General features: G+C 58.2%; 4 protein-coding genes across 11 annotated transcripts; 1 reads left to right on the top strand and 3 right to left on the bottom strand.

Annotated features, from left to right (window-relative positions):
* Nucleotides 1–359: 359 nt before the first annotated feature.
* Nucleotides 360–3,478, bottom strand: TAS1R3 (taste 1 receptor member 3). The gene is made up of 5 exons (XM_070385019.1): nucleotides 2,891–3,478; nucleotides 2,033–2,815; nucleotides 1,670–1,873; nucleotides 1,455–1,575; nucleotides 360–1,324 (listed from the first exon to the last, which is right to left on the bottom strand). Exons 1-5 carry the CDS (start codon nucleotides 3,332–3,334, stop codon nucleotides 360–362), a joined length of 2,517 nt encoding a protein of 838 aa, XP_070241120.1. The 5' UTR covers nucleotides 3,335–3,478.
* Nucleotides 3,479–3,524: 46 nt separating this feature from the next.
* On the bottom strand, nucleotides 3,525–9,025 carry CPTP (ceramide-1-phosphate transfer protein). 5 transcript variants are annotated; one of them, XR_011467237.1, is made up of 4 exons: nucleotides 8,885–9,025; nucleotides 6,773–6,906; nucleotides 4,927–6,631; nucleotides 3,525–3,956 (listed from the first exon to the last, which is right to left on the bottom strand). XR_011467237.1 is itself a non-coding variant. In XM_070385039.1 (3 exons), the coding sequence occupies exons 2-3, from the start codon at nucleotides 6,828–6,830 to the stop codon at nucleotides 6,109–6,111; spliced, it is 639 nt and encodes a 212-aa protein (XP_070241140.1). In that variant the 5' UTR covers nucleotides 6,831–6,906; nucleotides 7,160–7,175; the 3' UTR covers nucleotides 4,304–6,108. The 5 variants fall into 5 exon arrangements, 4 of the variants coding, with proteins under 4 accessions (XP_070241140.1, XP_014338349.1, XP_014338348.1 ...); XM_070385039.1 differs by lacking the exons at nucleotides 3,525–3,956; nucleotides 8,885–9,025 and adding an exon at nucleotides 7,160–7,175 and having other exon boundaries at nucleotides 4,304–6,631; nucleotides 6,715–6,906; XM_014482863.2 differs by lacking the exon at nucleotides 3,525–3,956 and having other exon boundaries at nucleotides 4,305–6,631; nucleotides 6,715–6,906.
* A 23-nt stretch (nucleotides 9,026–9,048) lies between these two features.
* On the top strand, nucleotides 9,049–19,379 carry INTS11 (integrator complex subunit 11). The gene is made up of 17 exons (XM_005888862.3): nucleotides 9,049–9,205; nucleotides 10,071–10,168; nucleotides 10,588–10,661; nucleotides 10,950–11,178; nucleotides 15,755–15,853; nucleotides 15,938–15,972; nucleotides 16,230–16,368; nucleotides 16,786–16,850; nucleotides 17,011–17,200; nucleotides 17,360–17,443; nucleotides 17,828–17,917; nucleotides 18,023–18,185; nucleotides 18,279–18,386; nucleotides 18,485–18,546; nucleotides 18,616–18,758; nucleotides 18,841–18,970; nucleotides 19,060–19,379. The coding sequence occupies exons 1-17, from the start codon at nucleotides 9,178–9,180 to the stop codon at nucleotides 19,120–19,122; spliced, it is 1,800 nt and encodes a 599-aa protein (XP_005888924.1). The 5' UTR covers nucleotides 9,049–9,177; the 3' UTR covers nucleotides 19,123–19,379.
* PUSL1 (pseudouridine synthase like 1) lies at nucleotides 19,368–22,151 on the bottom strand. Of its 4 annotated transcripts, none has more exons than XM_014482789.2 (8): nucleotides 21,996–22,151; nucleotides 21,677–21,734; nucleotides 21,397–21,584; nucleotides 21,112–21,261; nucleotides 20,859–21,029; nucleotides 20,190–20,244; nucleotides 19,947–20,109; nucleotides 19,389–19,596 (listed from the first exon to the last, which is right to left on the bottom strand). In XM_014482789.2, exons 1-8 carry the CDS (start codon nucleotides 22,058–22,060, stop codon nucleotides 19,535–19,537), a joined length of 912 nt encoding a protein of 303 aa, XP_014338275.1. In that variant the 5' UTR covers nucleotides 22,061–22,151; the 3' UTR covers nucleotides 19,389–19,534. The 4 variants fall into 4 exon arrangements, 3 of the variants coding, with proteins under 3 accessions (XP_070241135.1, XP_014338275.1, XP_070241134.1); XR_011467236.1 differs by having other exon boundaries at nucleotides 19,462–19,596; nucleotides 19,824–20,109; XM_070385033.1 differs by having other exon boundaries at nucleotides 19,480–19,619.
* Between the last annotated feature and the right edge of the window lie 191 nt (nucleotides 22,152–22,342).

Raw genomic sequence — 22,342 nt, 5'->3', positions numbered from 1 at the left:
CCAGCTTTGCCTTCATGTGGTCCCTGGGGTCTTCCCTGAGCGCTCAGTGTAGGATTCATGGAGCCTCGAGAATCCTCTATGGGCCTCTGACTGGAACAGTGGGGCTGGGTCACCTGTGTAGGCCAGGGCTCGGCCAGGACAAGACAGAGCCTAACTCTGGGGCCCCAGGTGATGAGATCCCATTGGGCTGAGGCTGCTTATGCACTCTGGAGGTCACTCTGGGGTCAACGTGAGCAGAATCCAGGGCTGTGAGTCTCAGTGGAGTCAAAGCACAGTCTTCAGGTTGCTGCATGGAGACTTGGTTTGGGGATACCTCAACGAGGTCTGAATTCACTGGGGTGAGGTCACTGACTCAAGGATCACTTGTTTTTCCCCTGAGTCTCCTCCCCGTGCCCACTGCCGCCCTGCCCTCTGGCATCGCTGGGACCCCCTCCCAAGAAGAACTCGGGGGTGTTGAGGTCTGGCCGCCACAGCAGCAGGTAGCACTTAGGCAGGTGGAAGGTGGTCAGGATGCCCAGCACACAGAAGAGAATGGTGCCCATCTGCACAGGGGGGTGGGAGACCACATGTACATTGGCAAAGAGGGGGATGTAGGAGACCCAGGTGATGAAGTAGGCCAGCATGGCAAAGGTCAGGCCACGGGCGCTGTTGTAGTGGCCAGGCCGGCTCTGTACCAGGAAGGTGCCCAGGAAGCAGAGGAAGGCCAGCATGGCATTGGTGGCATGCACCACTCCGAACATGATCCAGGAGCTCACACGGCAGTGCACCAGTGCCTCCGTGGGCAGCGCATGCCAGTTTGTTACAACCACTGGCGGGAAGACTGCCAGGTACCAGGAGCAGAGCGCCGCCTCTGCCAGCATGGCAAGCAGCACTACCAGCCAGGCCCAGGGCCCCCGCAGGCAGCTATGGAGCCAGTCTGTCCAGCTGGGTGGCAGCTCTGAGCCCACAAAGATCTCGGCTGCCAGCAGGAATAGTGTGCTCAGGCAGCCGGTGAGGGGGAGGTGGAGCAGCAGCTGCTGGCCCATGCAGCTGGCAGTGCTGGGCCGGCCAGGGAACAGGAGGACGCTGAGGCAGACCAGGCCCAGGCAGGCCAGGCCGAAGCAGGCCCGGGGTCCCCCTGCGGCCTGAACTAGTGGGCTGTCCCGGTGCCAGGTGAAGAGTCCCAGGGCCACCAGCACCAGACCCAGAACGATGCCCAGCAGCAGGAGCAGCCCAAGCACAGCCGGCTCCCCCCACGCCAGGAACCTGGGCCTGCGGGGGAAGCACCGGGTACTACCGTCTGGGGACCACTGGTCCTGGTCACACTTGCTGCAGAGGGCATCGTCTAAGGCAAGGGAGGAGAGAGGGCATGCTGGGGACCACTGGCTTTCCTGGCCTTCCTTCTGCCCCAGACCTGACCCTATGGTACCCGCCCTCACTTGCGCCTCAGTGTGGGCTGGACCCTGAGGGCTCACCTGGGTGGCGCTGGTAGCTGCCTGCCTTGCAGTCCACGCAGTCGTAGCAGCAGGAATGGAAGCCCTTCACGCGGCGCACCTGGCCTTCCCTGCACTGCCGTGAGCACTGGGACACGGGCTCCTGGCGGGCGGCAGGGCTCAGGCTCTGCGTGGCTGGCCACACTGGCCCAAGCCCTGGGGGCCGCCCCTGCTCCCCGGGCAGGACTGGTGCTCACTTGGTTTCCTGGGGTGTGCCAGATCATGCTGGAGAACTGGAGCTCCAGGCTGCCGTTGAAGCTGCCCACAGTGCGCAGCATGGGCATCCGGTCCCTCCAGACCCACAGCTTCAGGTCATAAGCAAGGTCCACATTTCCGCTGGTGTCGAACTGCAGGGTCCGGTTGTATGCGTGGAAACTCATGTTGTACATGTTGTCCAGGAGCTGGCAGTGGGGAGATCAGGGGGTGGTGGGGGAATCGGGATGGTGGGGCTGGGCAGGGAGTCGCCACTGGCCAGACCCCCCTCCCCGTCCCCCATCTCCTCCTCAGGGGTGCCAGTGAATTGGGGAACGAGCCAAGAGGCACAGCTTCTGTGACCTCACCTGCCAGGGCCGCACGGGCTCCTGTGCAAGGCAGCCGGAGGAGTTGCAGAGCAGTGCTTTGTGAAGCGCATGGGCCACGCTGTACACAGCTGCGTAGGCGGCAAAAGTTTGGTGATACAGCAGCCCATCGGTCACGTTCTCTGGGGAGGCGCGGTCACACTGCGGGCAGCGTGGCCCCACCACATGCTCCTCCAGACCCAGCCGCCCTGCCTCTAGCGAGGCACAGTAGGCGGGCTCCGCAGCCCGGGCCAGGCGGGTCTGCACATAGGATCGGAACTCGGGCATCTCAGCACCCTGATGCAGGAAGCCGAGCACCGTGCCCACCCGGTCCATGCCTGGTAGCGTCATGACCAGGCTTGAAGTCAGCCAAGCCTCGCTGGCCACCCATACCTTGGGAGAGAGCCTGTAGTGGATGCTGTAGCTGAACAGGCTGTAGGTGGCTTGGGCGGAGGAGAAGACCACCACCACCTGCACACTGCTGTGGTTTACCTGGTGCAGCAGGCTCTGCACGGAGCCTAGCCGCGTGCCACCAGCACGGGGCAGCGGCATCAAGCCCTCGTAAGCGATGCAGATGCCCTTGGCATTGGCCAGGCTGGAGAAGAGGCCCAGGCCCTGCCGGCCATACTCGTCGTCACTGCCCACGGCGGCCACCCAGTTCCAGTGCAGCCCCCGCAGCAGCTCCACCATGGCTATTGCCTGCACGCGGTCGCTGGGCACCGTGCGGAAGAAGGATGGGAATGTCTCGCGGTTGCTCAGCCGGTCGGTGGTGGCACCGTAGCTGACCTGCAGGCGAAGGCAGCTCCTGACACGGGGGCTCCTGAGGTGGGCGGGAGGATGGGATGTGGGGAGGGGGCGCACCTGGGGCATGAGGAAGAAGCTGAAGAACTTGCCAGTGACCAGGGCAACTTCGGACGAGTGGGGCCCAATGACAGCCAGCACACGGGGTTGGTACTGCGTGTAGTCACAGTAGGCGCCGATGCTGCGGCTGCCTGCCTTGGCCATGAACACCAGGCTGGGCTTCATCGCAACCACGGGTTCCGAGCATGTGTCGAAGAGGTCATAGCCCAGACGCAGCCCAGGGAGCAGGGTGGATGCGTTGTTGATCTCCTCCACAGCCATCATCACAGCTAGTGCCCAGAGCAGGCCGGGGGCCGACAACCTGGGGCCACAGGGGCTGCGGGTGGCCAACCCCTCTCTCCCTGACCAACCTCCCCCAGCCCCACCCCTGCACACAATCCCGGCCTCCCTACCTGGTGCACACGGTGGCATTGGGCTGCGTCCTGTCACCCAGCCCGGTGTCATCGGCCGAGCCCAGGGGGAAGAGCCCACCCAGAATATAGTCCCCCGGCAGGCTGAGCTGCTGGGACAGGCACAATGGGGCCCCTGGCCTGATACCCAGTGCAGCCACAAGGCCCAGGAAGGTCAGGCCTAGCATGGCAGGCGGCATCTTCCAGCAGCAGGACAGACTGCTTGCACCTGAACTTCCAGTAGCAAGTGGGCGGGCAGACTGGGGCCCCAGATATGGGGAGTCAGGCAGGGAGGGGCACAGGATTTGTTTAGCAAAGTGCTTGCCTGCTCACCTGCCTCCTTGGGGCCCTGGAGTCGCCCCCACCTCCTGGGCCTCTCAGGTGTACTCACGTTGGGCTTATCCTGATGGCACCAACAGGCCCTCTGGATGATGGTGACCTGGGCAGGCAGGCTCTAGGAAGCTACTGCCCATGACGTTGCTACCTGTGTCCAAACCCCTGGTACCCACCTGTTCTGCAGGGGTTGCCCTGGAGTCTCCAGCTGATGTGAGACAGTCATGGAGGTGCCAGTGGGGCAGCACACCATCCCCCCAGCCCAGGGAGGCACTGTCTATAGTCGGGGTGGAGCAGGGTGGACTGCAAGCCCAGGGGCAGCCTGAGGGGGGTATCGCACAGCCCTGCAACCAAAAGTACAGTGGATGGCTGGCCAGCATGGCTCTCACCCATGACTGGGTGGGGAGGGTCCCGAGGTGGGGGTCATGGCCTCAGCCTGCCTGGGAACAGTGCACCTTGAGGGTCTGTGGCCTAGAAGATTCGGAGGCCACAAGGTTTCAGAGGGCAGGTGCCTTCCTTCAGGGACAGAGCTCACAGCTGGGCCTGGGTGGGGAGGCATGCAAACAAGGGAGGAAATGCTGTAACCAAATGGGCTGCAGCAGTCATACCAGCACCAGGTGTGGCAATGGACCTGAGGCCCAGGCTGGTGGCTCCTGCTTAGCCACTGGGTGCCCGGGGACTGGTCTCCCCAAGTCTGGGTCTGGGGGCCTCACTGACACCAGGCCACAGGCACCCAAGGGAGCTGGGGGAGGCTAGAGATGCCCTTCAGGGTGCAGTGGCGTCTGGCAGACGTTCACGGAATTGGTCTAGGAACCTGGTCTTTGCCTGAAACTATGGCCTTGGGGGGGGCACACATGGACGGCACGCTCACCACACACACACACACGCACTACACACCCTTAGGGAGGGCGCACGAGGCACAGCACACACAGAACGCACACCACACACACAGTGCCTACACCAGCACCCATGTATGCACACAGGCACACGTGCAGCCCTTACTCTCTGGCCTTTGTCAGTAACCTTCTAGGCTCTGGCCCCCATGGGTATGGCCAGAGCTGGACAGGGTGCAGCAGCAGACCAGGAAGTGGCTTGTGCTGGGCGCTGCTGTTCAGCTCTGGCCATCAGGCAGCGTCTGTGAGGACCCTGCCTGACACGCGTCCTCTTTCTGTCCAGACCACGGCCCTGCACAGAGCAGCCTCTCCACTGGCTGCAGCTCGGCAGATTTTCCTCTCTCTACAGGGGAGGTAGCTGACCTCAGATCTGCACTTCCAACTCAGCCACTCAGGTGATTCTGTGACTCAGTCTTCTCACCTGTCCAACGAAGATAATTCAGACCTTGGCACTGGTTGAGGGACCAATCTTGCACAGAGATGGGAAGGACCCCAACACTGGCAAGGACATGCCTCATGCCCCTGTGGTTGACAATGCCCTGATGGCCTGGCAGCACCCTTGTCCTGGAGCGCAGTACTTCATTCTGTAAGTGCAATTTGTTTATTTTGGAAAAGCCATCACCTGTATTACAGCGCCTAGGGTCCCTGAAAGCTCATACTTACACACATTTGCTCTTGGTGGATACTGTCCCCTTGGCACCTGACATCCTGGGCTTGCAAAGAGGAAGTGGGTGGGACCAGACCCCCAATCACTGGATGATGGCCAGGCTGGGTGTGGTCACCTGTCAGCCTGTCACCAAGGTGAAGTGGCTCAGGCTCCCTCCCGTGTTATGTCATTCTAGGTCTCCTGAGCTACATGGGGACAGAGCAGTATGGGGCCAGGAAGAGGGGACACAGCATCTGGATGTGTGGACGCTGAGGAGGCAGAAGCGAGCGCTGGCCCAGGAGTCCTGGGCTTCTGGGATTCTCATCCAGGACTGTGCTGTGCAGACTTGAGGCTGCAGGAGGCCGTGTGTGCCTGCAGGGCAGTGGAAGCAGAGCAGGCCTTCCCTCGGGGCTTCAGGTCCTGCTATCACAGCCAAGGACATGTGCACCTCTAGCTAAGGAGGAGGCCAGAGGCAGGGAGAAATCCCGCAGAGCTGACCCCTGCCCAGGGGTTTTCTCCCTGTTCTGGGGTCAGCTAGCTGATATAGAAGGCTCAAGACAGCCCAGGTGGGCAAACACTACATCCAGGGCCCTGTGACTTCCCCAGCCCACAGACTTGACCCCCAAATAGGGGCAGCTTTTCCATGAACACTGATCCTTCCTGCCCCCCACCTCCAGCACTTCACCCACCCAGAAGAGGCCTAACTACATGGGTGTAACTTGGTAGAGGGTAAAAATGAGACGCCTGGGCAAGGGAGAGGTCGGGTACAGAGCAGATGGCCAGTGACTGCCTTCTCTGTTGAAGCCCGTCTGTGGCCCATGTGCACAATCTGAGTGGCTCCTGACAAGCTCAGCTCACAGGGGAGCCCAGAAAGTTCCATGGTGGGACTGACGGGTCCTGGCTGCCCTGCCCACCTCTGGATCAGGGGAAGCCCACCCCACGTGGGTCCGCCAGCCCCTATGGCAGGTCCAGTAGGGCGTGCTCGGCATACAGCTTCTGGGAGATGTTGTAGACATGCTCGATAAAGGGCAGGGCCTCATTTAGCATCTCCACAGCCTGTTCGGAGGACCCAACATTCATGGACTCCAAGAAGACCTTGCGTGTGGGCAGCGCACAGAAGGCCACAGTGACAGCCCGGCGGATGATCCAGGGGTGGTAGGTGGCCAGCGAGGCGTTGTAGGAGTCGGTGCAGAGTACGGAGGTGCGTGCATCCTCAGGGCTTGTGCGGACACCTTCCAGGAAGAGCTGCAGCCAGCGCAGCGCACGGTGTAGCCGGAGCACCGTCCGGCAGCCTGAGTCAGGGTGGCGTGAGCGCCGCTCCAGGTCCACCAGTTGGTTGCCCACTTCGTAGGCAACCATGGCCTGCAGGCTGCTGTAGTGCTCCTGTTGGGGGCCGCTTCGCAGCTGGTCCATGATCTGCAGCTTTGTCACGACATCCTTGGAGATGAATGAGAAGATGGTGCCCAGACTATTCAGGAACCTGCAGGAAGAGAGCAGGCACTCTCAGCCTGGGTGTGGGCGAGACCACTCCCACCTCCTGGGCCGCAAGTGAGTATGGCCGACCTGCACTGGGCCGACGGGATACAGGTAGGACGTGTGGCCGGGGAAGCCCCTCGCGCACCTGACCAGCCCCCTCCAGCCAGCGAGGTAGTATTCCAGTAGCACCTCCTCCTTCTCATTGAGACACTGCTTGAAACTGACCAGGACGACTTTCAGATTGAACTCTGACTCCAAGTCATCCATTTTCAACAGGAGCTGGAACACACAGGGGGTTGGGCTGTGGGTTGTCTCCCAGTAAGAAGGCTCCTCTTTGGGTCATTATTTTGGGGAGGGGGAGTAGAGGCAGTTGGAAAGAAACAGCTGGGATCCCATGGCTCCCCAGTGAAAACCCATGAGGACTCCCACCCCCAGGTCAGCCCCTCCTCCCCAGAAGCCACCTTGCTCTGCTTGGGCCACAGCAGGACCCTTTGCTTTCAGCATGGCCCCCCATAACTCAGCCTTCTCAAACCTGATACATCTCACTTGTGGAAAGCATCTGTGCTCAGGTTTTCTTGCTTGTTTACAGTCTGTGTCTCTCCAGGGTGTGTCTGTTCCTACTAACTGGAGAAGTATTTGCTGAGTCCCCACGCACAGCCAGGCAGCCACCTGGGTGCACTGTGAGTGCAACCAACAGCCCAGCCCACTGGGATGACATCCTCGTGGTGGGTGTGTGCGTGTGTGGTTTTTAACAAAGACAGGAAGTCCAACGAAGCAAGTAAAAGGATGAGAACCACGGAGAGACAGACTGTGGGCGGAAGCAGGGGGGGCGTCATGCCCTTCCATGCTTGCAGCTATATCCCAAAACCCAGAACAGAGGCTGTGGGGTCAGCGTTTGCCAGAGGACAGACACCAGATATTCCACCCCTACAGTAACTGGAGCCCGGTGAGAATGTAGGAAGAGGGCAAGGAGATGTCATGTCCCACACAGAAGGAAGGCTGGACATAGGCCCTCCCCCGCTCCCAGGGACTCCAGAAGTGCCCCAGGCCACAGAACTCCTCTAGATTCTGCTGGCATTCCCATAGTCATGCCACTCAAGTGCCCAAGGTTAGCAGGTGCTCCTGGACACCCCAGCCCCTGCCTCCCTGCGTGCCCAGGGCTGCAATGTGGTGTGGCTCTGATGGGCCCTGGAGACTAGGCTGTGTCTCATCTCATTGTCCAGGACAAGATCTTACCCCTTTGGGCACAGGGGTTCCTGGGCCCTCAGTGCTGGAAGTCTTGTGAGAGCCTGCATGGGAGGCGGCCATTTGAGCTGTGGTGAGAGCCCAGCCAAGAGAGCACACGTGGATCCCTTCCATACCATGGGCAAGTCATGCACTGACCTAAGATCTTGTCCCACAGGTTTAGGGAAAATGGGCCAGCACATCCTGCCCTACCCACCACCCAGGTTGCTGGGAGCCTCTGATGGGGCCCAGTGGGTGCTGAGGCCCTGCAGGCCCTATGCCTTTGTCACACGCCTGGCACTAGGTGGAGTGCCCGGTGGTGAGCTCACCCCGTCTTCAGGTGTGGGGGACAGCAGTGCCTGACCTCAGGAAGAAGACACTGGGAGGCTTTCAGCATAACCCTCCCCTCTCTCAGGGCCTCAGTGTCCTGTCCACCAAACAGATGGCCTCTGAGGTCCTCAGGACTACCTTCCTGGTCACCAGCCATCCTGTGGGCCTAGCCTTCCTGCCCGGAACCTGAGCCAGCAGCCAACGGGAGGTGCCAGCAGCCTTTCAGAGCTTGGAAACAACAGGAAGGGCAGTGGCGGCGCAGCGGGGTCGGGCAGGCTGCCAGCTCCGGGGAGGTGATGCAGGGAATCGCGAAGGCTCCCCCAGGGGCAGCCCATGGCCCCAAGGTCAGGGCTCGTCCTGAGACTGACGGCAAGCTGAAGGTCCCCAGGAAAAGAGGGCGGCCCTCCGGCACCCCAGGCCCAGAGGGTGGGAGCGGGGAAGTCCTGGAAATCTCGCCTGAGAAGGGGGCTCCAGGTGGCGCCCGGCTGGGACCCACTCGGGTAGGGTGGGGCCCCTGTCCTGCGCGGGTCCTGCTCCAGCTGAGTCCCTAGGGAGGGGACAGGGGCTCGGGGTCCAGGCCAGGTCCTCGGCCGCCTCCTCCCACGCCTGGGGGTCCCGCTCCGACCCCTCGGCAAGACCCAGGCCCAGCTCGGTTGAGCTAGGATTCCTCGGCGCCGCCTTGAGCCCGTCGCGCCACACTCACCTGCGCCTCCGCTGCTCACCTGTGCCGCCGCTGCAGCCGCGGGGCCGGCGGCCGGGACCTCAGCCACAGCTCCACCGCCCCGTCGCCCGGGACTGGCTGCCAGCCGCCCAATCAGAAAGCCCGTTGCGCGGGCCAGCGTTTCCGTCCGGCGCGCCGGAAACTGGCGCCGTTGGGATTGCGCCTGCGCAGTGCGCAGCCGCGAATCAGGTGCGCGTGGCCGGGACCCGGTCGCGGGCCCCGGGGTCTCGTGGGACCGTGGTGGTCCCGCCCGCTCGCTTGGCTTGCCCGGCAGGATGCCCGAGATCAGGGTCACGCCCTTGGGTGAGTGCTGGGCGGCGCGGGGAGCGCCCGAAGAAGGCTGGTTGGGGGCTCCGAGGTCCGGGGACCCCGGGACGTGTCCTCCTCGCCGCGCGGCCCCCCTCCCAGCGCCGGTGCTCAGTGCACCTTCTTCCTGCCTCTGCGTTCGCGCACTCGCTGCCTTCCACCTGTTCCATATGTCTCGAGCCCCGCTTCCCTGCAGCCTCCGTTTACCCGTGAGCCGTTCACCCCACGTCAGTCAGACCTTGTTTTGCTTGACCGGCGCAGCGTTAAAAACAAAAACCAACGTCGCCCCCCGCCCCCCAGCTTGCCTTTTGCGGAAGATGTAAGTGCATAGTTTAAAGGCCCAAACAGTACATTGGTGCGAAGGAGGTACAGCAGGTCACTCAGAATCGGAACAGCCGGGGTTTCTGTGCACAGGTGCCAGGGGCTTTTCAGGAACCTGCCCCCCTGCCACGGCTATATGTCCGCAGCGTCTTCTAGCAGTGTTGTCCCCCGCAGCTCTACATGCTCTCTTCTGTGGTGCACTCTCAGAATAGCCCACCCAGCCTCCCGCTGCAGTGGCCTAGCCCCTGGCCTACCAGGGCACAGCACGCATCCCGCCCCGCCATAGGTGCCCTCACGCCTCTCCTACCTGTTGGCTCCGGTTCCCCTCTGGCCACTTCAGCCCCACGCTGTCCTCGCACCTGGTTCCTCTCCAGGGGCTTCTGCAGGGTTCTCCTTCCAGCCTCTTTTCCCCTATGGCATCTTTCTCACCGCTCACTTTTGAACAGTCCTGTCTTCTTACTGCTTCTTTTACCCCAAATCCTCGCCGGGCAGTGGGAGAGAGGGGGGCATGGCCGTGCCTCTGACTGGTCCTCCCATACAGGGGCTGGCCAGGATGTGGGCCGAAGCTGCATTTTGGTGTCCATTGCGGGCAAGAACGTCATGCTGGACTGTGGGATGCACATGGGCTTCAGCGACGATGTGAGTCTCGAGGGTGGGATGCCTGGCATCCAGCCTGCTCCTCGGCGTCGTCACCAAGGGACCTGGGCCTCAGAGTCTCAGGCTCTGACTACAGAGGGGGAACAGGGGGGCAAGTGGACACTGGTAGGAGGGCAGCCCCCACGGTCACCCAACAGGTGGAGCACTTGCATGGGCCAGACTGTACTGGAGCCAGGGCACAGCTGGGGGTCTCAGCTCTCAGGTACTGGCTCAGCAGCCTGACCTCTGCCCTACATGCTCAGGGGTTCTGAGCAGTTGGTGGCCTCAGTGGGCCTGCAGGGTGTGGATGTCAGGCTCAACTGCACCCTGACCCAGGGGCCGTCCCCACAGCCCTGGCTGCCCGACAGTCACCTGAACCCTGGGTGGGCGGCATCCTGACACTTCTGCTTCTCCCCCCACAGAGGCGCTTCCCCGACTTTTCCTACATCACCCGCAGCGGCCGACTGACCGACTTTCTGGACTGCGTGATCATCAGGTGGGCGCCCTCCCCACCCCAGACCCAACCACCCACCCAAGTGGCATCCTGGTTCGTGTTGCCCTGAGCCCCTTCCTGTTCCTTCCTGGAACGTGAAGCTGATCCCACAGTAACTGCCTGCTGGTGGCGTCGCTGGACACCTGGGCCTGAGTCCCTTTTGCCCTCTCCCTCTTCCACGTTCAGGGCTGTGTCTGACACACAGTGGGCCCTCAGTGAGCAGAGGAATGGCGGTAGGGTTGCTGAATGGGGGGTTGGGGGGCATCCAGCTGACTGGTGCTGCGCCCGCAGCCACTTCCACCTGGACCACTGCGGGGCACTCCCCTACTTCAGTGAGATGGTGGGCTACGATGGGCCGATCTACATGACCCAGCCCACCCAAGCCATCTGCCCCATCCTGCTGGAGGACTACCGCAAAATTGCCGTGGACAAGAAGGGCGAGGCCAACTTCTTCACGTCCCAGATGATCAAGGACTGCATGAAGAAAGTGGTGGCCGTCCACCTCCACCAGACAGTGCAGGTCAGCCCCCCACTACCCGCCCCCAACTCACTCTGCTGCCATCCCAGGGACCCTTGGAGGCAGAAGGTGAGCGTGGGGCCCAGCTCAGATCCAGCACTGAGCAGGGCCCCTGCCACTCCCTGGCTCTGCCTGAGTGCGTGGAAGAGGCCAAAGAGGGCCACTGTGCCATCTGAGTACATAGGAGCAGGCCGGGTGGGTCAGAGACCAGAGTGTGGGCTCACTGCAGTGGACTGACTCAGGGTGGAGGGGTAAGACTTGAGGCAGGCGAGTGACATCAAATGTAAAATTTATAACAAGGATTATGGATTTGTCTTCTTCTCAAGAGTCTAGGTTTTGCTTGTTTTCATGAGTCTGACATTTGGGGTCATCTTATTTTTCAGGTTGAACCCTTTGTCGAGTTGAATCATTCTGTGTATCCTCAATAATGCTTTATTTTCGAGTCTACCTTTCTGGCGAAAGCTCGCCCCTCCCACACCTTGAATCCTTGCCCTTCTTAGTACTTTTATCCTTTCTGCTGCATATTTTATTTTTGTTTTTTGGCTGCACTGTGTAGCATGTGGGATCTTAGTTTCTTGACCAAGGATCAGACCTGCTCCCCTTGCTGTGGAAGTGCAGAGTCTTAACCACTGGACCAGTAGGGAAGTCCCTCTGCATCATATTTTAAATGTGACTCTTTTCCACGGCTTGGGTTTAATGCAACCTGATGGCCTGTCCTGTAGGAGAGGTGTGCACTCCACGTGTAATAATTTGGGATTTAGGTGTATCTTCTTCCGTTTACTTTCAGTTTGTTCATCCTGTTCTATGTTTTATTTCCTTTATTGTCTTTTTCCGGACTGAGTCTTTAAAACTCCATTTGTCCTCTTATTTTGTAAGTAATTATATGTTCTTTCGTAATTCTTTTTGTGGCAGAGATTACAAAACACATCCATGACAACTCAGCTCTAAGGTACTTGGAACTTTTGCCTCTTTCCTGGACAATGAAAGCGTCTCAGAGCATCTTAAATTCACTTACCCCTCTCCTACTCACCAGCTCTTGTTTCCATATAGCAGGATTTTAATTCTGTCAGCCTATGAGGCCCCAAGGCCCTCACCATTTGCCACGTACCATCTGCATTACCCTAGCTGTGTCCCTGCTCCTTCCCATGTTCTTCACTTCATATTTGCAATGAAGAGCATCAGTATGGATCTGCTGGTGATGAATGTTCTCAACTTTATTTGTCTGCAGATGGGTTTATTTCGCCTTTATTATTAAAGACTTTCTCCCTTAGGTTCAGAATTCTAGGGCATCAGGTACTACCAGGACTCAAGTCTTCCATCTGCTATTTGTAGGAGAATTCTCTTGGGCGACTTGTGGGATTCTGTCCTTTCCTGCAGACTGGCAGGTGGCTGTGCTGGCTCCACCTGTTCCCTTCCTGCTCAGGTGTGAGGCCCTGGAGCTGCCCCCAGCTCCCTCCAGGCTGAATGGAGATCTTTCTCCTCCAGACCCTCCATTGTCCTCATGTCTATATTTCATGCTGGATAGCCTTTTCTATTTATTTTAGTTCATTAATTCTTTTCTTGGTTGTATATAATGTGCTGTTAAATTCATCTGTTGAATTTTCTTTTTAAAGTTGAAATATAATTGAATTACAATATTACATGTTGCAGGACTGCAGTACAGTGACTCATGGTTTGTAAAAGCTATACTTCATGTGTCAGTCAGTTCACTTCAGTTGCTCAGTCATGTCCAACTCTCTGCAACCCCATGGACTGCAGCATGCCAGGCTTCCCTGTCCATCACCAACTCCTGGAGCTTGCTCAAAGTCATGTCCATTGAGTCGGTGATGCCATCCAACCATCTCATCCTCTGTCATCGCCTTCTCCTGCTGCCTTCAGTCTTTCTCAGCATCAGGGTCTTTTCCAGTGAGGCAGTTCTTCCCATCAGGTGGCCAAAGTATTGGAGTTTCAGCTTCAGCATCAGTCCTTCCAGTGAATATTCAGGACTGATTTCCTTTAGGAGATCAGTAAAGGCTACACTTCATGTATAGTTATTGTAAAATATTGGCGCTCTTCTCTGTGCTGTATAGTGTATCCTTGTAACTTATTTGATGCATAAGAGCCTGTACCTCTTAATCCCCCATGCTTCTCACCTTTTCTCTCTTCCCTCTTCCTACTAGTAGTTTGTTCTCTATGTCTGTGAGCCTTGTTTCGTTTTTGTTACATTCACTAGTTGTATTTTTTTATATATCACACATTAAGTGATACAATACAGTATTTGTCTTTGCATCTGACTTATCTCACTTAGCATAATGCCTTCCAAGTCCATCCATGTTGCTATAAATGGCAAAATTTCATCTTTTAAACGAGTAGTAGTCCTGTGTGTCTGTGTATACCACATCTTTATCCATTCATCTGTTGAGGGGCATTTAGGTTGATTCCATATCCTGGCTATTGTAAATAGTAAACAGTAAACATTTGGGTGCATGTTATCTTTTCGAATTACTGTTTTCTCTGGATGTATGCCCAGGAGTAGGATTGCTGGATCATATGGCAACTCTAATTCTGGCTTTTTGAGGAACCTCCATACCATTCTCCATAGTGGCTGCACCGATTTACATTCCCACCAACAGTATAGGAGGGTTCCCTTTTCTCCACATCCTCTGTATTATTTATTATTTGTAGACTTTTTTGTAAAGTGGTACCTTATTGTAGTCTTAAGTTGCAATTCTATGTTAATTAGCAGTGATAAGTATCTTTTCAGGAGCATGTTGGCCAGCTGTATGTCTTCTTTGGAGAAATGTCTGTTTAGATCTTCTGCCCATTTTTGGATTTTGGAGGTTTTTTTTTGTTTGTTTTTTAATAATTTTTGTTTTTGGCTGCACTGGTCTTTGTTACTGTGCATAGACTTTTCGCTAGTTGTGGTGAGCAGGGACTACTCTCTAGTTGCAGTGTGTTGGCTTCTTCTTGCAGTGGCTTCTCTTGTTGCGAAGCACAAGAGCTTCAGTAGTTGTGGCCCATGGCTCAGGAGTTGTAGTGCACGGGCTTAGATGCCCTGCAGCGAGTGGAATCTTCTTGGACCAGGGATTGAACTCATGTGCCCTGCAGTAGCAGGCAGATTCTTAACCACTGGATAACCAGGGAAGTCCCGAGTTGTTTTTCTGATAATTGAGCTGTATGAGCTGTTTGTGTATTTTGGAGATTAATACCTTGTCGATTGCATCATAAGCAAATATTTTCTCCCATTCTGTAGGTTGTCTTTTTGTTTTGTTTATGGTTTCCTTTGCTGTGCAAAAGCTTCTGAGTTTAATTTAGGTCCCATTTGTTTACATTTGTTATTTCCATTACTCTAGGAGACGGATCCAAAAAGATACTGCTGCTATTTATGCTGCAAAGTATCCTGTCTTTGTTTTCTTCTAAGGCTTTTATGGTGTCTGCTCTTTAACATTTAGGCCTTTAATCTGTTTTATTTTTGTATGTGGTGCTAAAGTTTTAATTTTATTCTTTTACATGTATCTGTCCAGTGTTTACAGCACCATTTATTAAAGAGACTCTCTTTTCTCCATTGTATGGTCTTGCCTCCTTTGTCATAGATTAATTGACCGTAAGTGTGTGGGTTTATTTCTAGACTTTCTATCCTGCTCCACTTATCTATATTTCTGTTTTTGTGCCAGTATCAGATTGCTTTGATTACTGTAGCTTTGTAGTAGTCTGAAGTCAGGGAGCCTGATAACTCCAGTTCTGTTTTTCTTCATTTTTCTCTCCGTTTACCATGTAGATTTGATGATTGTAGCTTTTCAGCATAGTCTAAAATTGAGGAGTGTGATTCCTTCAGCTATGTTCTTTGTCAAGATTCTTTTGGCTTTTTAGGGTCTTTTGTGTTTCCACACAAATTTTAAAATTATTTGTTCTTGTTCTGTGAAAAATTTGTTCTTGTTCTGTGAAAAATGGTTATGTTGATGTGCTATGTACTCAGCTGCTCAGTCATGTCCAACTCTGTGTGATCCTATGGACTGCAGCCCACCAGGCTCCTGTGTCCATGGGATTCTCCAGGCAAGAATACTGGAGTGAGTTGCCATTTCCTCCTCCCAGGGATCTTCCCAACCCAGGGATCAAACCTGCATCTCTTGCATTTCCTGCATTGGCAGGCAGATTTTTTTTTACCACTGAGCCATCGGGAAAGCCTCAGTATTTTAATAGGGATTGCACTGACTATGTAGATTGCTTTGGGTAGTATGGCTCTATTGAATTCTTAATTTGGGTTATAGTTTTCTCATTTTAAGATTTCCACTGTATTTAATAGTTTCTAGTCTTTTGCTAATATTCTTAATTCTTTCTCTGAATGTGTTAAAAGCAATCCTTTTAAAGCCTGTGCTTGAAAACCCCAGGTGCCCCGAGTCTGCTTCTGTAGACTGTTGTTTCTCCTCTTTCCTTCCCTATTGTCCCATTTCCTGTGTCCAGTTGCTTCTGACCAGAACTGGATGTTGCATATGGAAAAAAAACTGGCATAGTGAAAGGCTGGAATGATGTCCCAGACTCCACCTCCCAGCCCTCTGACCGGTGCAGCCCACAGACCTGAGGTCAGCCCTCTTCTCTGCAGGTGGACGATGAGCTGGAAATCAAGGCTTACTATGCGGGCCATGTGTTGGGGGCCGCCATGTTCCAGATTAAAGTGGGCTCAGAGTCTGTGGTGTACACGGTCAGTGGAAACTTGGGGCACAGGAAGGGCTGCCTGGTTGAGGAGAGGGAGGAGGCCCCTCCTCATCACCACATTCTTTGCCAGGGGGACTACAACATGACCCCAGACCGGCATTTGGGGTAAGCAGGCCTGTGCATTTGTTTCATTCATGGAGGTCCCTGCAAGGGTATAGTGACCCTCAGCGGGGTGTGTCGGGTACCTGAGTGGTCTGTATCACTGTCCCCTGGGTGTCCTCCTATCTCCCTTCAAGCGTTGCGGCCTGGGCCTGTGCAGAGAAGGCAGGCTGCCCGCCAGAGGGTACAGGAGGGCCGTGGCCGTGTACAGCCTAGCTCCCGTGTGGACTGTCCCCCTCTGGCCACCCCCACCTGTGTTCTAGCGCCGCCTGGATTGATAAGTGCCGGCCCAGCCTGCTCATCACAGAGTCCACCTATGCCACCACCATCCGGGACTCCAAGCGCTGCAGGGAGCGAGACTTCCTGAAGAAGGTCCACGAGACCGTGGAGCGCGGTGGGAAGGTAGCTGGTGAGGGCGCAGGGGCCCCGGGTGGGACTTGCCACATGTGCCCCGGCCATGCTGCACAGGTCTTTTGGCTTTCCGGCATGTGGTCAGGGTAGGGACAGAGGGAGGAAGGTTTGCTCAGCCCTGGGAAGACCCTTCCGCCAGGGCTTATTCACCCCTCATACCTCAGACCCCAGTGAAGGGCTGGCCAGAGTGTCTGCTGACCACTGGTCAGTTTTGCTGGGACAAAATAGGAGCTACACACAATTGTCACAGGGCCTCAAGCCCCCAGAGCTGCCAGCAGGGCTGGTCTTCTGAGAAGGCAGCCATAGGGAGTGACTGCCTGCCCGTGTGGTTTGGGCTTGACACAGTTGGAGGGGGACAGCATGGCCAGGGGTTCCTGCCCAAGCTGGCCTCACAGCCCCACCCCACAGGTGCTGATCCCTGTGTTTGCACTGGGCCGTGCTCAGGAGCTCTGCATCCTGCTGGAGACCTTCTGGTAGGTGCAGCCCAAGATGGTTGTTTTAAGCCTTGTGCTGCAAGCTGTGGGTGGGGGAACACCCTTCCTGGCACTGGACTTGACCCAGGCTGAGGGCACATGGGGGCCACTGGCTGGCCCTGCTCCACAGTCTCCCCACCATGCCCTGTTCTGGCTGCAGGGAGCGCATGGACCTGAAAGCCCCCATCTACTTCTCCACGGGCCTGACAGAGAAGGCCAATCACTACTACAAACTCTTCATCCCCTGGACCAACCAGAAGATACGGAAGACCTTTGTACAGAGGAACATGTTCGAGTTCAAGCACATCAAGGCCTTTGACCGGGCATTTGCTGACAGCCCAGGACCCATGGTGTGCCCTGGTGCAGCTGGGGGGGGCAGGGAGTTCCACCAGGCTCAGGCTCGCTTGCAGGGTGCAGTGTGCCTCTGTGCTGGGAAGATGGGAGGGCAGAAGGCTCTGAGGGTAGGGGGAGCATCTGCTGCCCTGACTGTCCCCACATTTGCCCCGAAGGTCGTGTTTGCAACCCCGGGGATGCTGCATGCTGGCCAGTCACTACAGATCTTCCGGAAGTGGGCAGGGAACGAGAAGAACATGGTGAGGGGTCTGGGCCCCAGGGCTGGCTCCTTGGGGGCAGGGGCTGCCCTGGCTGGGGGCTTGCTGCCATTAGGAGGAGCAGGCTGGGCATGCTGGTGCCTGGGGTCTGACCCAGGCTGACTCTCACTGTGTCTTGGACCATCTGCACCAGGCAGGAAAGCCCCTGGCTTCCTGAGCGCCATCATGGGGGTCAGGCCTGGGTGGGCTTGTGCTGAGACCACTGAGCCTGCTTCTGCAGGGTCTGCAGTGGGCCCTGAAGGGGAGGGCCCTCCATCAAGGGTTCAGGTTCAGGTGGGCAGAAGGGTGGGTGGGGGGAATGTCCCAGGAGGAAGCCCCGAGGCAGGAGGTGCAGGGGAGCCACTCGTCTATCCCTCCCTCCCACAGGTCATCATGCCTGGCTACTGCGTGCAGGGCACCGTGGGTCACAAGATCCTCAGTGGGCAGCGCAAGCTGGAGATGGAGGGGCGGCAGGTGGTGAGTCCTCACCTCTCTCTACCAGCCCTGTGGATCCCACTTGGGTGGGTGGAGGCCCTCGGAACCACCACCTGTGCTGATGGCCCACATACTGCGATGTTACAGCTGGAGGTCAAGATGCAGGTGGAGTACATGTCCTTCAGTGCCCACGCAGATGCCAAGGGCATCATGCAGCTGGTGGGCCAGGCGGAGCCAGAGAATGTGCTGCTGGTGCACGGCGAGGCCAAGAAGATGGAGTTTCTGAAGCAGAAGATTGAGCAGGAATTCCGTAGGCAGTCCAGGCAAGGGTAGGGGAGTGGGGGGGTCTGGTGCAGGCGGGGCCCTCCAGCCTGGACTGAGGCTCTCTCCATCTCCCGGCCAGGGGTCAACTGCTACATGCCGGCCAACGGCGAGACGGTGACACTGCCCACAAGCCCCAGCATCCCTGTGGGCATCTCACTGGGGCTGCTGAAGCGGGAGATGGCACAGGGTGAGTGGCAAGGCCAGCTGCTGTGGGGGTTGGGGGGCAGGGCAGCTGCTGGGCAGGTGGCCCCATTCACAGTGCTAACCAGTGCCCCATCCCCACAGGGCTGCTCCCTGACGCCAAGAAGCCTCGGCTCTTGCACGGCACCCTCATCATGAAGGACAGTGTGAGTGCTGCAGTCGCCATGGGGCTGGGGGGCTGTCTCTGCCGGCTCTGACCCACTCTTCCCCCACAGAACTTCCGGCTCGTGTCCTCAGAGCAGGCCCTCAAGGAGTTGGGCCTGGCCGAGCACCAGCTGCGCTTCACCTGCCGTGTACACCTGCACGACACACGCAAGGAGCAGGAGATGGCCATGCGCGTGTACAACCACCTGAAGAGGTAGGCGTCCTGGCCGCCCTTCCCCATGGGTGCAGGGCACACGTGGGGGCGCCAGGCTGGGCCTCACTGGGATTCCCTGCAGTGTCCTCAAGGACCACTGCGTGCAGCACCTTCCTGACGGCTCCGTGACCGTGGAGTCCATCTTAGTCCAGGCTGCTGCCCACTCCGAGGACCCAGGCACCAAGGTGCTACTGGTCTCCTGGACCTACCAGGTGAGGGCAGGACTGGTTGGGTCTCCCTATCACCCGGGGCAGGCGGGTCAGGGGGATAGACCAACAGCCCTTCTTGCCTGTGGCTGTAGGACGAGGAGCTAGGAAGCTACCTCACATCTCTGCTCAAGAAGGGCCTGCCCCAGGCCAGCTGAAGCCCCGTGGACAGTAGAGGGACCTGGCTTGTGCTCCAGGACCGTCTATGCCCCCGTCTTCCCCGTGTCCTTGGGTGTAGATCCCATCGCTCATCTGTGTAGAGAACACAGGGCCACGTACCTGCTCGAGTGGCTGCTTTTGGCCAAAGAAACGGATCTGGGAGGCTTTTCACCTTTTATTTCTACTCCTGGCCTCCCAGGAGATGGGTGGGAGCTCTTGGGGTGTTGATCTCCAATAAAAACCACCACAGGCTGTCTGGGCGTCTTCCTTTCTGATGCTTTCTCCTGCACCACTCCTCTGTGGCAACCCACCTGGGCAGGTGCCCAGGGAAGTGGGGACTTGTGGCAGGTACAGGCTTGCTGTGGTTGCTGCACAGTGCAGGGCAGGGTCAAGCAGCGGAGCAGCAGAGGGTTACCTGTGACTTCTGTACTGGGTCTCTGAGGGCCTGCGAGGAGGCTGCATGGAGGTGGGACCTATGGACAGACCCCAGGTCATCCTGGGGGCAAGAAGGTCCCTACAAGGGCCAGGCGAGAGCCTTCCATGGAACTGCAGAGCCCCTGCCTTTGCCCCAGAGTTCAAGTCCCTCCACCCAGTGCTGCCGACTGGATCCTCTCAGCTTCCCTCCCCGCCTCCACCACCCAGGGCCAGGTCAGGATGGGGATTGGCTGAGGGGCTATGGCACCCACTCCAGGCTACCTGCCTTTGGGCTTTCCTGGGGTATGGCACTGCCACCAAGCACCCTTCTTCTGGTGAAGGCTCAACCTTGGGCAGGGTCAGCCAGTCAGGGTACAAGCAGGGACCTCCTCAGGTCACTTCCTCTTACCAAGGCCTTCGTAGAGCACTGACTTCAAGAACAAGCCATGGGCAGGGGCCACACGGGACTGGTGTTTCCCCAGGGGGTCCCGGCTCTCCAGAATGGCTTTCACCTGAGCAGGCATCAAAGCCCCCAGCCCCACGGCTACAAGTACAGCAGTCATTCTCCGCACCTGTGACCCAAAGCAAACACTGCTGCAGCTGCTCAAGCCCCAGGCCCCACCCCCAGGGAAGACCCCAGGCTGGAGCTCACCTGTTTGTACAGGAAGGACTGGCTCTCAAACTCCATGCTCCAGAACTGCAACTGCCTGCAGACACAGACACCTCACAGTGTGACCTATGGCTTCCCACTCTGGGGTCCAAATGCCACCCCCCTCCTGCTTTACTGTAATTGAGCCCAGTGAAAGGGAGACTAAAGTCAGATGACTGGTGCTTGTGAGGTGACTGTAGAGCTGTCGGGGCTGAGGTCCTGGTGTGAGCTCAGAGGCAACTGTAAGGCAGCCCTGGGCTCTTCAGCAGGAGCTGGAGGCTGGGCCTAACTGGGAAGGCTCTGGAATCCAGTAGCTGCTGGATGGCTGGAGGCCCTGGGACAGTGAGGGTGGGGTGAGGTGGGGGGCAGTAGAAACAACCCTTGTCAGCCTAGACCAGAACCACTGGCCTGGTGTTTCTCCCCCAGGAGAACCTTGTCCTTGACCACCAGGATTCGTCTGAGTTGGTGAGCTCTGCCTTCCGGACCGAGGCTCATGGGTCCAGGAGGCTCATGGGTCCAGCAGGCCCACACCATGGCTGACAGCCACCCTCTTCTTCCCAGAAGCTGGATGGGTGGGTACCCAGGGAGCCCCAAGTGCAGCACTAGGGAAGGTTCTGGAGCTAAATCTAGCCTTTGCAGCCTCCAGACCGGAGTGCAGGCTGCTCTTCTCACCTGCTTTCCTCGGGGAGGACAAAGGGGCTGGTGGGGTCGGGGGACACAGAGGCCCGGCGCAAGGTGCGCACCGGGCTGGAGGCTGGGCTGCCAGCCGACTGGAAGGCACTGAAGTCATGTGTCCCCAGGAGGTGCTGGGCGGCTTCCTGCATGGCAGCCACATCCAAGCAGCTGCAGGGAGCCAAATGAGTGGTCAGGAGCGAATGGCTGGCCAGGCAGGCCTGGCAAGCCCCTGCTCACTCAAACCACTCACTGTGCCTGAAGCGCCCAGCACCGGTTTCGTTCAAATACAGGCAGCCTGTCAGGCCTGGGGCAGCCGGTAGCTAGGCGGTACAGGTAGGTCCTGGATATGGCTGCATGGCGGGCATGGAAGTGGCTGGGTACACGGAAGGCCTGTAGCACCCTGTGGGAGCGAGACCAGGAATGACCCCCTGCCGCAGCGATGTGACACCTTGGCATCTCCCCCATCACTCCAAGGAGTTCTGTCCTCACCTCCCGCCTCTACCATAGTGTACGATCCCAGGAGAGCGGTGCTCACCTGATTGCAGGGTGCTTCAGGTGGGTGTTGAGGGCTTCCGTCAGGACCTCAGGGGAGAAGGGTGGCAGGTCTGAGCGGCGCTGGATGTCCAGGTGCGCCGCGTTACTTAGGGCGTGGACCCCAGCATCCGTGCGGCTGGAAATGGTGAACTTTACCGGCATCACCGAGTTCAGCCGCTCTGCGGCCTCCTAGGGGTGTATAAGATACAGATGGGCCGGGCTCCCATCTGCCTCTCCCCGGGGTCGCCCTCCTCCCTCCCGGGCACGGGCCTGGAGCTCACCTCTAGGTAGTTCTGGACTCCGACGGCGCGCTGGACGCCCCTGACGGCCGCGACCCCGCTGCGGGCAGGGAAGGTGGAAGTTAGAGCGCGGAGGCTGCTTAGCCCGGGGCCCCGCCCGCCCCGCCCACTGTGATCAAAGGCGGCCGTTCCGCCCTGGCTGCCCGGGCCGGAGGCCGGAGGTGAGGACCCTAAACTCAGCCTCTGCCATCCCCTCGGGCGCCAGTCCTCGGCTGCTTTCCGGCTCGAGCTTGGGTGCTCCCCGCGGCGCCGGGCTCCACGAGGGGGTCGCGGGCACGGGTAGGAGGCTCAGAGGACGTACTTAAAGTCCGTTCCCAAGTACTGGAAGTACACGAGGTAGCGCGCCGGCACCGAGCCCGCGCCCATAGCCAGACTGGACAAGGTGGAGCCGCAGGAGCTGAGCGGGACAGGCGGAGAGCCAGGCAGATTGGGACCGCACGTGGGGCTACGCGCGCGCGCACCCCGTCTGTCTACGCCCCCTGGCCGCTCCGGCGCTTGCGCCTGTGCTCTCGCCCCGCCCAGACAGCCTAGCAAGGCTGCCCAGGGCTGGGGAGCCGAGGCGGGACTAGACTTAGGGAGCGGATGCAAAGTCCCCACCCAGGGGAAACGCCGCCGCAGCCTCTCTCAGACCCGCAAGCTCCCGCGCCC

The sequence above is a fragment of the Bos mutus genome, chromosome 16, assembly GCF_027580195.1.
Source record: "Bos mutus isolate GX-2022 chromosome 16, NWIPB_WYAK_1.1, whole genome shotgun sequence".
Lineage (NCBI taxonomy): Eukaryota > Metazoa > Chordata > Mammalia > Artiodactyla > Bovidae > Bos > Bos mutus.
Note: the sequence above shows the minus strand (reverse complement) of the source record. Positions and strands in the feature narration are given on the sequence as shown.